The 15,373-nt window shown below is 37.9% G+C and overlaps 2 protein-coding genes across 2 annotated transcripts in view; both read left to right on the top strand.

Moving 5' to 3' along the window:
- The window catches only part of FAM162A (family with sequence similarity 162 member A), a 497,431-nt gene that overhangs the window by 378,301 nt on the left and 103,757 nt on the right, over positions 1-15,373 (top strand). The gene's annotated exons all lie outside the window — the stretch shown is intronic.
- LOC126026166 (protein mono-ADP-ribosyltransferase PARP14-like) overlaps positions 1-15,373 on the top strand; it is a 54,758-nt gene that overhangs the window by 1,182 nt on the left and 38,203 nt on the right. Inside the window, exons 2-5 of the mRNA XM_049785865.1 lie at positions 6,131-6,264; positions 6,529-6,568; positions 6,726-6,962; positions 9,126-9,362. Coding sequence (XP_049641822.1) covers positions 6,131-6,264; positions 6,529-6,568; positions 6,726-6,962; positions 9,126-9,362 — 648 coding nt within the window. The remainder of the gene's footprint in view (positions 1-6,130; positions 6,265-6,528; positions 6,569-6,725; positions 6,963-9,125; positions 9,363-15,373) is intronic.

The raw sequence follows: 15,373 nt of genomic DNA on the forward strand, positions 1-15,373 counted from the left end.
AGGGCCAATTTCTAACAGACAAGAGTTAAGGGGAGATAATAGAATAGTTAGAACTCATGTCTTGAAAGTACCAAAGCAGGTCTGATCCAACCATATTTCCCTCTACATCCTAAAATGTAGTTGGGGGTGATAGTGGTGGTGTCCAAGGACATTTCAGTGTTGATCTCATGAGATATCTAGAAACCAGGGGAGTGATTTCTAGCACAAAAAGGGGTCTGAGCATCAAGGGTTCCTCAAGACCTAAAATTAACCAACAGGCTCAACTGACTGAGAAACCAGGGAGTGACTCTGAGTGAAACTTGAAGGGGCTCTCTACATCCAAAAATATCTTGGTGTAAATAAAAAATACTCATGTGTTAGTCCCTTGAAAAATCTTATTCTTGGGTTTTATAAAGGGTTGAAGGAGAAATGCAAAAAAACAGAAAAGTGAAGTAGGCAGAAAAGTGGACTGGGAATTGTGAATGAAAATGGTTCAGAGTCCTCCTGATATTAGAGAGATATACCAACCTTTTCTTTGTAAAACTCAGAGTGACGGGGCCAGAGAGATAGCAAGGAGGTAAGGCATTGGCCTTTCATGCAGGAGGTCATTGGTTCGAATCCCGGCATCCCTTGGCCTGCCAGGAGCAATTTCTGAGTGTGGAGCCAGGAGTAATCCCTGAGTGCTGCCGGGTGTGCCCAAAAACCAAAAACCAAAAATAAATAAACAAACAAACAAACAAAAAAACTCAGAGTGACATATCTGTGGTCTGTATGGCATCAAAGAGCAGTGTCTTTTGTTTGCTCATTGCTTCTCCTTTGTGTTTAGGTCTTACCTTCAAAGATACACTTCATACAAACATTCTTAATATTAGGTAAAGGAAGAGCAAGGAATAAGAGGAAGATATGGAGAGCCAGTTAATATTGCAAGAAGGAGGGTTGGTTTGGTTTGGGGGCCACACATGGCAGTGTCTGGTTTTGTTGTTTTTTTTCTTGGGGGGGACCACATCAGGGTTTATTCCTGGACATATACTAAGAGATCACGCCTGTTCAGGCTCAAGGAATCATATAGGATGCTGGGCATCAAGCCTGGGTCAGCAGCATGCAAGACAAACACCTGATCCTCTGTATTATCACTCAAGCCCCTCTAAGACGGAGTTTCTACTGTTGGCTCACATATACTTGCCACATACTTGGACAATAGGGAGATAATTACAGTTAAATCTTAGGGGGCAATGAATGTTCTTGGGGAAAAAAAAACAATGATTTCTTCGAGCAAAGACAGTGGTATTAGACCCTTTAAGAGGGTATTTTTATATTTAAGTAACTACTTGAACAATATAAGCCAGAGTGAAAGATAAGCATTTTGCACTGTTCTTTTTCTTGTTCGTTTTATTTTGTGTGTGCGGGTTAGGGGGGAGCATACCTGGCAGTTTACTAATGGTTTATGCTCAGAGATCATGTCTGATGTTGCTCAGGGAAGCATATGTGGTTCCAGGAATTGATACAGGGTTATCTTTGTGCAAGTCAAGTGCCTTATCCCTGTACTGCCTTTCCGTCCTTGTGCATTTTCCCCAGGATCCAATCAGTGCTCCACTGGAGATAGTGGATTTCATATAGATTTTTACTGGTGTGATTCATATATATCAAGTATCACTTTAGTCAGAGGAGTGGCAAGAAGACTTACTAGGCCATGAGAAAAACAGAATGTTTTTTCACCAACAACTCCACCAAGCTGAACTGAAATGGGGATATGAAACTGAAACAAGATAGTTGTGTCCAGATCAGTGTGGAGGACAGGGAGTCAAGGACAAAAGACCTGCATGATTCAGAACCTTTTTTGAGTCAAAGTCAGGGCCCAGGATGTGAAGCAGAGGAGATAAAGCATGAGTCATTTGTCTGATCTAATTGAGATTCTGGGTTCAAATGTCTCTTTGGTTTGATTTCACCAAGGAAATTCCAGAGATTCCAAGTGTCAACTTTGGCACAAACTCTGTCCATGGGGCACTTCTGTTCCTGTGGTCTCCCACAGGGAATCTATATCCCCTTTAGGATCACAGAGCCTCTGTATTTGAGTGCCAGCTCTTGTCCTAGAGCCTAAAGTACCATAGTGGGGGTTGGAATCTGCTCCTTCATCAGCACCAAGATGTATTGAAGTGGGAGAAACTCAGGTGTTGATGAGACTGATCAAAAGTAAAAGGGAAATAATTACTGAATATCAGTTGTCAATATCAGCAGCATACGAGTCCTTGTGTAACCTCATTCTGTTCTAGCGTCAAAGCAGAACTGATTTTATTCTTCCTATAGACCTTCTTTCATAACTCTCAGTCCATCTCCTCTTCCTCCCAGGAAACCACCTAAGTTGCTCCAATGACTCCATTGTGTTACCCACATGGAACAGACAGCTTATAATTTTTCAGGTCAATGTTCTAAAGGGTATAAAGTCTCTTTTCTATTTTATCTTCCTCCCTGAGGGACCAGTAAGTAGTAACCAATCATTGGAAACTGCTGAGAAAGAAAGGATTTTTTAGCTGCCCCTGATCAAGTGTTTGCCTGCAGGGACACCCTCCACTCTTCACACTGAAGAGCCAGCTCAGGCGCAGTCTCAAGAGAGGAGCAAAATTTTATCCTTAGAGTTCACATAGGGAGAATGAGCCCAATAGCACATGTGTATAGAAGCCGGTATTACAAACAGGAACTGACAGGAAGCTCTGTCTTAAGAGTTACTGAATTTCTGAAAAACAGAGTGAAAATTGACATTTAAAACATTTTGAATTGAATCACCATGAATTACAAAGTTATAAGGACATCTGTGATTGAATTTCATGCATCTAATGCTCCAACAGCAGTCCCTTTACCATTGTCTGCTACTCTCCACCAGTGTCCCCAGTTTTCCTCCAGTCCCACAACCTGCCTCCAGTGTCAGCACATTTCTTAGCAGCAATTGTCCTAGTGTTCCCTTCCCTAACTACTCCCACGTCACCTGTGGAAAGCTTTCTACTGAAAATGTTAAGCCCTGTTTTAGACATGATCAGTTATCACCCTTTATAATCATAGTTCCTCTCCTGATTCTTACCAGTCTCTTGCAGTAGGGGAAATTATTGACTTCTAAAATTAAACATGCATGTTAGTGAGGAGAATGTCTACAATGGTAAGGGACTGAAATCAGAGTTCAGCTCTTTATCTCTCAGATCCACCTTTTGTTGGAGGCCATTTGCTATCTATCACTGCTATCTACTGCTATCTATAGCTATAGATAGATAGATAGATAGATAGATAGATAGATAGATAGATAGATAGATAGATAGATAGATAGAGATATACATATATACATGTATATAGCTATGCTATAGCTATCACTGCTATCTACTCTTTTGAAATAGTGGTGTTCCTCCATATTACACAGTCTTAGCCTGTTTTCTGGCTTTAGTGTTTTCCCCAGTTGTCAGTCTGGTTTAGGACAACCCTCTTGAGTCTGTAGGAAGACATCTGCGTTCCTCACAAAAAGTTTGGTTCCTCTCATGCTTTTTCTATTGTTTGAATTTGCACACAAATCTTTGACATCAGCTTTCTTCAACCTTCCATGAAAGGTTGAAGTGAGAAACTATCAAGGTTTTCCAGTTGAAAATTGGTTGCCTGGATTAGAGCGATAGTAGAGTGCTTGCCTTCGATGCAACCAACTTGATTTTGATCACTAGCATTTTATATGGTCCCCCTAGTCTGCTAGGAGTGATTGATTCTTGAATGCAGAGCCAGGAGTAACCCCTGAGCAATGCTGGGTATGACCCCAAAACATTAAAAAGGAAGAAAGAAAATCTCTTGCCCAAATCCTCGACCTCATCAGTCTGACTATTTCAATGTATAATATGGTAGCGTATAATCAGTAATATAATAATTATATTATTAAATAATGCAAGGTAGTATAAAAAGTAAGGGAGTATAGCAAGTATATTTTTATTAGTATAATAAGTAACTATAAGTAAGAAAATATAAAATGTAATGAAGAACTATACCTGGGACCATAGATACTCTCAAAGGTTCCTTTTCACCCTCATCTATTCATGCCATTTGACTAATTTGCCTTTACCTTCTCTGCTCCTTCATTCTCTCTATCCATGACCTGAGATTTATTGATTTTTCTTTCCTTTCTTCATTTGCTTCATATTATAATTATCACTTATATTTCATTACTTTTTGTGGCATATCAAAGTTAATTTAGAGACAGTGGTTTAAGAGAGAAAATAGATTGAATAGAAGTTTTAATGTCACTCAACAAGTTTGTCATAGAGTTGGAATTAAAATCTAAGTCTTTGGAGTAGGTATAACCAAGATGTTTTATGTGCTAATTAGAAATAAATATCTGCTATTTATCCTATTTTACTCTTTTCTAAAAGTCTAGAGTATTTAATTGGACCAGCTTTTTTTTCTCTTTTAAAAGTACTCTTTTTAACATTCTTTAGAGCACGAATATGAAAAATTCTCTAAATCTCCTATTAAAATGTCTTTATTTCACCTTTATTTTATCTTTATTTCTGAAGACATTTTTGCCTGGTGTAGAATTCTAAGTGTGTAGTTTCTTTATCTCAGGACTTAAAAATGCAGTTTCACTATTTTCTTTGCTTCCTTAACTTCTGAAAAGAAATCTTCAATCATTGAAATTCTTGTTCCCCTATATATGAAATATTGCTGGTTTTTATTCTGCCTGATATCAATACTTTAAATAAATTTTTTGTTTGTTTCTTTGTTTTGTTTGTTTGTTTTTGAGATCACACCTAGCAGCGCTCAGGGGTTACTCCTGGCTCCAGGGTTCAGAAATCGCTCCTGGCAGGTTCGGGGGACCATATGGGATGCCGGGATTTGAACCAATGACCTTCTGCATGAAAGGCAAATGCTTTACCTCCATGCTATCTCTCTGGCCCCTCAATAAATATTTTTAAGTAAAAGAAAACACCAGTAACATTGTGCTCCCACATAACCCAGAATCTTCTCTGGTAGAAAAGTTTGTCTTTATCTTTCTGACTTACTATACTGCTTAGTTCATTGTAGTTCTATTTTACTAAATATGGTAGAATTTTATTTTTAGTTCAATAGAATTCAATATTCTATTGATATCACATTTTTATCCAGTCATCTTTCAAGGAATTTTAAGTTTTCCCCATGTATTATGTTGTGAATATCCCTGAAATAGATTTTGAGGTTCATGTAGACATCAGGGTATCTCTGTGGAGCACACACAAAAGTTCCCCTAGCTTTACAAATCTGACTCACATATCTTTGTGGTTCTTACTAGAGGTCACACACTCTTGGGTTCTGCTCCCTATGGTTCTGGAAGTTCAGCCAATAAAGCCACTGACACCTTGATCAACACGTGCAGTTGGCAAGGCAGAGTTTTGCTACTGAATCATCTCCTCAGACAATCTCATTTTTAAAATAAATAAATAAGACTCACATCTGGTAATGCTCTGAATTCATAAACATACTGAAACAAATTAAGAGCATGACCTTTTAGTGCCCCATTCTATGAGCTTAGCAAAGATGAATAGATTGTAAATTACAAAGGTATAATAAGAACAGAATAAATAAACAAGTTTTATCAGGATATCTGAATAGGAACTGGACTCTAGAAATACTAATCTTTCTGTGTTGCTTAAAACACACTCTATTAATCACTGATTACACAAACATTGTATATGTTAAATGAAAAATGTTGAACCCAAGAAGCTATGTAGTCTATAACTATTATATAAAATACCCAGGTGAGATCCTCTCAAGGTTTCATTCTTTTTGGCAATAGCTGCATTCAGTCCATAGGCATAAACAGGAGCTTCCCCATACTTCTCCAGTGTCACCTGTTTCTCAGTCAGATTTTCATAACAATTCCATATTAGAAGTGGCTCCATGGCTGTAGGGCCACAACAAGCTGAGGATGGGACTGTTCAGCACTGGGATCAAATCCAAGATTTTACACATGATAGGCAAGTGGTCTGTACTTCAGCTACACCAGTCTTTAAACTTTTTCTGGTTTTACTACACATATTTTTTGCTAGAAATTGATTGACTAATCTATTAATGATGATGATACCTGTGAAAATTATGGAAAATCTTTCATGAATAAAGATTGTTTACCTGTTGTTTTTAATTAAAAATATTTCAGTTCGGAATAGAGTTTTGGAGAAAGAGAACCATGAGTTGGCATGGCCAGGAAATGGACCATTTAAATTAATTCTCAAGTTGCCCACAACCATACCTGAAGCTCCTGATGTCAATGTTGTGCAACTTCCAACAAAGGTAAGTAAAGGTAGAGGTTCTCCCAGGGTGTGTGAGGTAGAATCCCAATAGGGAAAATCGAATGGAATAAGACATATAGATCAAATTTAAGTGAGAAAAGCAGCAATAGTTGTGGAGAAGAAAGGATGGTGATTCATTATTTGGAATAATGAATAAAATATCAATTTCTTATTGATATTATACACTTGGGGAAAAAGTACCAGAGACATTTTTCTCAAGCAATGTAACTATCAGTAATTTATTATTGACACTTTTTTGTTTCAGTTTCAGAAATTCAAATCTAAAGACAATGTCAAACAGCCAGGTAAGGTCTCCTTTCCTGAGAAATGTTTCTTTTATTCAAGTGATTTTGTTTTTACTCTGGATGATATAGTGGAATTCATTGCTCTGTTTTTGAAAACACTTTGATAAGACTTTGGTCTTATAAAATTGCATTTAATCTTTTGTCTTTGGAAAATCAGATGCGTCAGAAGAAATGGATGAAACTCATTCTGTCAATAAAAGATCAGAAAACAGTGAAGATACCACAAAAGAACCTATTTCATCTTTGGTTGCATTTGAAAATCTCGGTAACACTGTCACCGATTTGATGTTGATCTTGTTAGTGGAGAATACAAGTGAACTGACCAGTGATGACTTTCAAGTAGAAGTGATAAGAGATTTTGAAGTTGCGGTGGTGACCTTTCATAAAAACATAGGTAAGGCAGAGTGGTACATCATTTGCAAGTTCTCTGGACTACATTTTGGAATTTAGGGAAGCTAACGGAATGACTCTTGAAAGTCTGATGAATTGAAATACCACTTAAAGAGAATTCCAAGTTTAGATAAATGTTTCTATATTGAGAGAAGCTCAAATTAGTTTTAAAGCCAAGTTCTGCTGTGCTATCTAGATTGAACTTTATTGTACTAGTTTTGTAGAAATATGTGAGACAGAAAGATAACATACCCAAACAGAAACTAAAGTCTCAGGTTACTAAAATGACTCCAGCTCAGGAATCATTATTTTCTGAAAGAAAATCAGTATTACCTTTGTTACCAAACTAGACTTATGACCCAGTAGTAGTAATAATAATAAAAAGCACTCATATAATGTTTATTATGAATCATGTATCACATGAAGCTCATTATGTACACTTATTTACTTGAATTTTGAATTTATTATCATCTCCCCACTCTCCATTTTACAATTGAGAAACCAGAGGCACAGAGAGGCTAATGAATGGAACAACTGGATTTGAACCCAGGCAGCCTATTCCTGTTGCTGTGCTTCTTGGTTTTTATAGTCTATGCACAGGATGAGTAACAATGTACCATGCAGAAAATGAGTGTACTTTAAGTTATTGTGGGGAGTGCATAGACAGAGTTCGAGATCGGAAGATTAGTTTCCAGAGACATTTTCCAGGGTACATTCATGTTATAGTGGTGAGCATAGCTGCCTTCCAGAGACATTTTCCAGTTCCTGATCCTGACTGTGCGATGGCAATGAAATGATTAAGAGCCCAGTTATAGAGTCAATGTTCTTTTCTGACTGTAAAGGATTATATGAGATCAGGTAATTATAGGAGAATTTCTACCTTCTGTGCACTTGACTTTATTTATAAAATGGAGATTCAAATACCTACCTAATCCAGTTTCCGTGAGGGTTTAGGGAAATAACATTTGAAAGCTCTTCATACAGTAACTAAGACAGTGTTAGGTCTTTAAAGGGGGATATATATGTATTTCAAATGTAAATGTCTAATAAATAGCTTACCAGTTAGACTATCTGGACTTGGATTCGTTCACTGATGAAAATTCTTGAACTACCACTATGACTAGGCTTGTCAAGGTGCTATGGGTGCAGAAATGAGTATTTCCCAGTTTTTGAGCCTGAGAAGCTCAAATGGAAATGACTGAAAAAGGTGCAAGAGGAGAAGCTACCTCCTGACCTTTGAACTGCAGGCTCTCAGGGTGGAAGCAAAGGGGCCCCAATAAAGGCTTGATTTTGCTTGATCTCTTCTCTACTGTTAAGTCTCTGACAGTAACAGTACACAGTATACTGTGCTGTTTCATGCCACTGATGTTTTCTTTGCTGGAAATGTTTTAAGGATGATCTATCCTGTAAATTCCTTCTCATCTTCCAGATTTCTGGCACTTACTCTGTGAATGCTTGTCCAGAGCAATATACTGGGAATTATTCTCAGTATAAACCTTCCACCTCACTCAGTCAGACAAAAAGCAATTTGTTTACTTTCCAGACTTGCTGTCCCAGGATGGTGAACTTTCAAGTCGTGTACATTCATCTCCTATATCCACATCCTAGCAAAGTTTTTGCTAAAGTTTTATCAGTATATATTAATTTGAAAGATAGAGTTGGATTGAGTCTTGAAGATAGTAGAAGACCTAGCTAAAAAAAAATTGAAGAAGGCATGTTGTACATGCAAGGGAAAATAGGAAAGGATTTTCAGTATATAACAGTTTTATGACAGTAGGGAAACCAAAAGAAGAGGCAGGAAATACTCAGTAATAAAGCTTGGAATTTAGTTCCAAGTCAAACAGCCACATACATTGTAAATCTAACAGAGGAAGATGAGCTCATTCCTGCAATAATGGGGAGCCATGGCAACACTTCAGAGGAAATAAAAATACTTGTAAAGAAAACATTCAGGAACCTTAAAAAAGAGGTTTTGGAGGGCTGGCAGTAGAGGATAAATATTCATATTTCTCATGTAAAAATTATTTTTTAGGCAAAAGTAAATTAAAATCAAGCATTTTAAGTTCAAATCCTACCTCTTGTAATCTCAGCTAATTTTCCATTTCTTTTATAGATAATAAATATATAGTCATGACTTTCTTATTTATTTAATTGTTTTTGTTTGTAGATATCATGAAATTTATTGATGATTGTGCCAACCACTCTATAGTGAAAAGCCTTCAGCTTTCCCCAAGACTTCTAGAAGTAACAAAAACAATCAGAGTTGAAAACTTGCCACCTGGTGTTGATGTTCAGAATTTAAAAGGTTTATTTGAAGATCCTTTGAATGGAGGAGGAAGAGTTTTGAGAGTTGATTGTTTTCCTGAAGAGAGTTCAGCTCTGATTGAATTCTATGACAGGGAAGGTAATATATTTAAATTTGATTTTGTTCATCTTACACAGTATATGCTTGACTCTTTTACCTTAAGAGTTAGCAGTTTATTATTGTATTTTTATTTATAGTTATTTATAGTGTGTCATTGTAAATCCAATTAGTAGCTCTATTTATTTGGGCAATGTTTATCAATGAGTGTGGCTCAAGTTTAGAAATATAATGTCAAGTTTTTGACAAGTGAAAAGGAACTTTATTATGAGTTTTAGCTATGATGAAAAATAAACAGTTCTTAGAGTATTTGAAATTTTGTATTAAAAAGAGATGTTCACGTGTCTCATGGGTATTAAAAGTAAACCCAAATCACTTGAAGACTTTCTGAAAAAAAAATTAAAGGCAGCAGAGCTTTTCAAGAGGAAGTTTTAAGCATTTTCTGCTTTCGTTGTAGTTGATATTTGGGGGCAAGCAAAAGCAGTCCAGGAAGCTCCCCATCTTTCTAGGAGGCCAGGGAAGGGTGGCCTCCTGAGGTTTTATAACTTCCTGTCTCCTACTCATCACCTCTTCAGTTTCTGAGCTTTTGGCCTGGGTAAGAGAATCTGAGCTAGCCCTTGGAAAAAAGTATGTAATAATCTGTATAGAGAAAAATCTCTATTAACAACCTTTCTTCCATGTGGAGTCTAAAATTCACAAGGTTCCTAGCATAGAAATCCTCTCAGATCCAATTCACAGAATAAATATGGATTATTTTTGATGTGCCAGGCATATTGCCCAGCAGGCAAAGGGTGCAGCAGTGAGCAAAGAATGGAATATTCTTATCAAAGAGAGGACAGGTTGTTCCACAAGTAAGCAAAAACTTCCTAAGGACCTCAGACAGCACAATTAAAAATAAAAGAAAATAAACATCTTGTTGGAAGGCATTAGAATGGAGATGACATTCAAAACATACATGGACAGGAAGTGGGGAAGGGGGAATCAATATGTGCCCAGGTGCAGAAGAGGGGCAAGAATTTGTTCAGTGCAGTGCCTCTTCCATAAAACATATGCCTGGGAAATCCAGAGGAAAAAGTCTTTTAGAATTCAAGGAATTTCCACTTGGACAGATCATGATTTGCTAAAGAAGGCAGCCTCAAGAAAGTAAGAATTGGTCTTCTTTGGTATTTGGTAGGAAGCTTACCATCGCAGGGAGAGAAGGGGCATAGACTGGGCAGTGAATGGGGGAGTTGGAGAGGGTATGTTGCTGAAAATTCTTATGCCTGAAAACTCACAATTAACAACATGTAAATCATACTGCCTAAAATAAAGTTTCTATAACACAGAACGCGAAAAATTAATAGATGTCCAGTGCTTAGTAACTGTATACTTAGTAGAGATTCTCATTCAGCAAGATAGGTAGAGAAATACTCAAAACCACATGTAGTTTCTATAAAGTGTCATTATTTCTTTTTATCCGTCAGTGTCATCATTCAGAAATAGGTGGGATATAATGAACATTAATAAGGGAACACAAATGGCCAAAGGCAACAGAACCTGAGAACTGGCTTATACAACATAATTTACCATGCAGGATGACAGGGTAGAGGAAGTTGGGGAAAAAACTCAGGTGGAAGATGTAGCAGTGGAACATTATATGCATAAAACTGTATTATGAAGAGATTTCTAAAATTTAACATTTTTACAATGCTTAAAATTTTTAATTGAAATAAAATTAAAATAAGCCTATAGAGTAGCTTTATATGACCCACCATACCTTCCTGTTTGTTGGTTTTGAAATGATCCTGTGAAAACTTGGTTACATTGGACCTTAGGGTTCTGTAGCAAGGTTGCCAGTTCTCTGAACTATGTGCAAAGTCAACATGGATTTTGCACTGATGGTCAGAGGTTAAAACTGAGTGAAAGGAGACCAGACTTCTTAAGGGAGAATAAACTTTAGGCCTGGAATTAAATAGGGAAAAATTCATAAGCCAGGATAATGTGGCATGCTGCTCACTTACAATAGTTCCCAAGGATAGGTGAAAAAGATTTCTTCCTTTTTTAAGTTGGGGAATAGGACTGAAGGAATATTTGAACTGGAATCAGAAATAATGTTCTTGTGCAAAGTGACAAAAGATTTCTGTCATGTCCTTTTAAATATTTGCCAGTTTGCAGTGGGAACCTGGAGTAGAACAACATAATCTTTCTCAGCGTAGATGTTAATCTCCCAGGGGCTCTAATGATAGTATAGTCAAGGGCATTTACTGTGCTTGCTTCTGACTCCAGAAGAAGTGTCAGACACCCCATATGAGCACTACCAGAAGTTATCCTTGAGTGCAGAATCAGGAGATAGTCCTGAGCATCTCCAGATATGGCCCCAGAAGAAAAAAAAATGGGGGGGGGGAGAAAAAACGTTAATTTCCCAGCGTGTCATGGGCACTGCCAGCTTCAGCATTTGGAGAGTATGAGATGGCTGAGTGTGTCTCTATAATGTCTGTTTCATGTCGTTTTGACTAATAGGAGTGATTTAATTAAGGGATGTGTTAGTCCAGAGACATGTATGAGACATGAAGCAGCTCTCAAAGGCTCTCATCGCACCATCTGACTGTTTAGCTCACCTACTCTATGCACTCATTCCTTCTTTTTCATGGTCTCGGATACACCAGTACCCTGTATGTTTTATTCTCATCTATTTTTAAAATGAGGAAACAGAGATAGACTGGTTAAATAACCATGTTAATGTTACCTAGTTAGTAAATGATAAAGACAGCATTTGAAACTAGCTAGTTTGGCCCCAGAAATAATTGCTTTGAATGTCTCCACGTTTCCCCAATATCCTCTTCCCATCCTATTAACTTTTCCTGTAGAATGCATCAACACTAAAACAGGCATCAAAAATGAGGCATATTATAGACAAAACTGGATTATTTTAGCAGTATTGTTCATTTTTGAGAAGTATGAATTAAACATTTTCCTTTGAAGTTATGTGATTCTATTGCACAAAATATAGTTCACACAATATTTAGAGGAGAATTCTTATGAAATATGTCCTGTAATTTTTTTTTGCTGTGTTTGTATCATAGATTCTGCTTAGTTAGTAACTTGCACAGATAGATGCGGTTGCACTGTCCAGTTGAGGAAGTGGGATATGTGGAGGAAATGGGCAGACTTTAAATCACATTGTGTGACACCTGTGATGTTAGTTGGTCAAAGATTGCATGCTGGGCCTGGAGAGATAGCATAGCGGTGTTTGCCTTGCAAGCAGCCGATCCAGTACCAAGGGTGGTTGGTTCGAGTCCCGGTGTCCCATATGGTCCCCCGTGCCTGCCAGGAGTATATCTGAGCAGACAGCCAGGTGTAAACCCTGATCACTGCCGGGTGTGGCCCAAAAACCAAAAAAAAAAAATTGCATGCTAATCTGATTATGGTGCTTATTAACTCTGTGATCTTGTGCAAGTTATTTTAGCCCAACAACACTTCTGTTTTCTTTTTGTTTTGTTTTTTTTTTGGGGGGGGGCTACAGCAGATAGCACTCAGGGGTTACTCCTGGCTCTATACTCATAAGTTACTTGGCAGCTTTGGGGAGACATATGGGATGCCAGTGATCGAACCTGGGTTGGGCATGTGCAAGGCATACCCGCTGTGCAATTGCTCCGGCCCCAATGCTTCTGTTTTCTGAAAACATAGCTGATGTTACTACATATCTTTGAGCAACAAGCAACAAGAAAGTAAATGATACCGTCAATGTGACCAGTATATGTCAGTGGCCACTGGTCCATTTGAATTTGGAGCCACTGCAACTAAAACAGTGTATGTGGGTTTGTCTTCAGAATGTGGAGTTCCCACATTTTTAGTGACTTCTGGTTACCTCTCTAGGAGCTAACTTTACATCAGGTTAAGTTTATTTTTAACTACTAAGTGCATAAGTGTGTTTTTCTCTCTTTTTTGGGGGGGGAGGGGCTGGGAGTGGACCACACTTGACCGTGCTCATGGCTTACTTCTCAGTCTGTGCTTAGGGACCACTCCTGATGGTGCTCAGGAGAACAATAGGGTGTCAGGGATTCTATCCGTATATGGTTTTGAGGACTGAACTGGGATCAGCTTCATCCAAGGCAATCGTCTTATCCACTGCACTCTGTCCACTCCAAGCATGCCTCTTTGGAGTACCAGGGAAGACACACCTGACTGCTCAGGGCTTACTCCTGACTCTGTACTCAAGAATCATTCCTGGTAGGTATGGGAGACCATATAGTACACTGGGAGGATCGAATCTGTTTTGGCCTGTGCAAGGTAGTCATTCTACCAATTGTACCATTACTTTTCCCCTCCCCCAGCATGTTTATCAATCCAAGTTTTGGGGGATAGGGATGATCCTAAGCAGTGCTCCAGAAATCTTGGGATCACTCTTAACAGCACTCAGCCAATTCATCAAGTGGTTCATTCTGAAGGTTAGACATTACAGTGCTGCTCAGTCCTAAGTGCAGAGAAATTCCAGGCCCACTACAGCAGTGCTCTGGGTAATCCAAATTAGCAACTATTTAATTCTAGTTTGTTTATTTTTTTAATTTTTAATTGAATCACCATGAGATAGAGTTAAAAGGTTGTAAGTAGTTGGCATTTCATTCGTACAATATTTCAAAACCCATCCCTTTACCCGGGTTGATTTACTGCCACCAATTTCCTCAGTTTCCCACCTGTCTCCCTTCCAGCTTCCTCTAAGGTAAACATCTCTCTCTCTAGCTCACTTTCTCTCTCATTTTCTTTCTTGTGCTCATTCATGTTCTTTCTGTTTCTTTCTCTCTGTGTGTCTTCCACATTTTTTTTTTCCTTTTTTGGCATCATGGTTTGCAATGCTGTTACTGAAAACAGATCATACCACTTTACTTCCTTCCTACCCAGTTCTTGTCCAGAGTGATCATTTCCAGCTATTATTGTCATATTGGTTCCTTCTCTGTCCTAACTACACTTCCCATGTCTGTTGTCTTTGGGTATCATTTTCATGCTATTTTTATATTCCAAAAATGAGTGCAGCCATTCTTTATTTCTCCCTTTCTCTCTGACTTATTTCACTCATAGACATGATACTGTCTATGTCTATCCACACATAAATAAATTTCATAATTTTATCTCTCCTAACATCTCTGTAGTACTTCATTGTGTAAAAGTACCATTAATTTCTTTATATACTTATCTGTTCTTAAATGCCTGAATTGTTTCCACACTCTGACCATTGTGAATAGTACTGCAATGAACAATGAACATAGGAGTAAAGATACCTTTTTGCTTGTGTTTTGGGGCCGCTAGGGCATATTTCCAGGAATGGTATTACTGATTCATATGAAAAGTTTTTTGAGGAACGCTGATATTGTTTTCCAATAAAGTCTGGAATAGTCAACATTTCTACCAGCAGTGATTTGGAATTCCTGTCTAACTGCATTCACACCAGCACTGGGTGTTTTTCTTTTTTCTTTTTCTTTTCTTTTTTTTTTTTTTGGTATGTTCCAATCTCTGTGGTGTGAGATGATATCTTAGTTTTTATTGATTTGAATATCACTGATGATTAATGATGTGGAACAATATTTTATGTGCCTTTTGACCATCTATATTTTTTGAGGAACTGTCTGTTCATCTCTTTCCCCAATTTTTTTTTTTGTGGCTTTTTGAGTCACACCCTGTGACGCTCATGGGTTACTCCTGGCTATATGCTCAGAAATTGCTCCTGGCTTGGGGGTCCATATGGGACACTGGGGGGTTGAACCAAGGTTCGTTCTTGTTTGCTGCGTGCAAGGCAAACCCCCTACTACTGTGCTATCTCTCCAGCCCCTCTTTCTCCATTTTATGATCTTGCTTTTTGTTAAGCTCTATCAGTGCTTTATATATCTTAGATATTAACCTTTTTATCAGATGGGTATTGGGTGAATAACTTCTTTCTGTGGTCAGTCTTTGTATCCTAGTCATCATTTCCTTTGAATTGTAGAAGCTTCTTAATTTAATGTGCTCCCATTTATTTGTATGTGTTTTCACTTCCTTGGTCAGTGATGTTTCAGCCATGAAGATGCCTTTAGCTTCAATGT

This window comes from Suncus etruscus, chromosome 13, assembly GCF_024139225.1.
Source record: "Suncus etruscus isolate mSunEtr1 chromosome 13, mSunEtr1.pri.cur, whole genome shotgun sequence".
NCBI lineage: Eukaryota > Metazoa > Chordata > Mammalia > Eulipotyphla > Soricidae > Suncus > Suncus etruscus.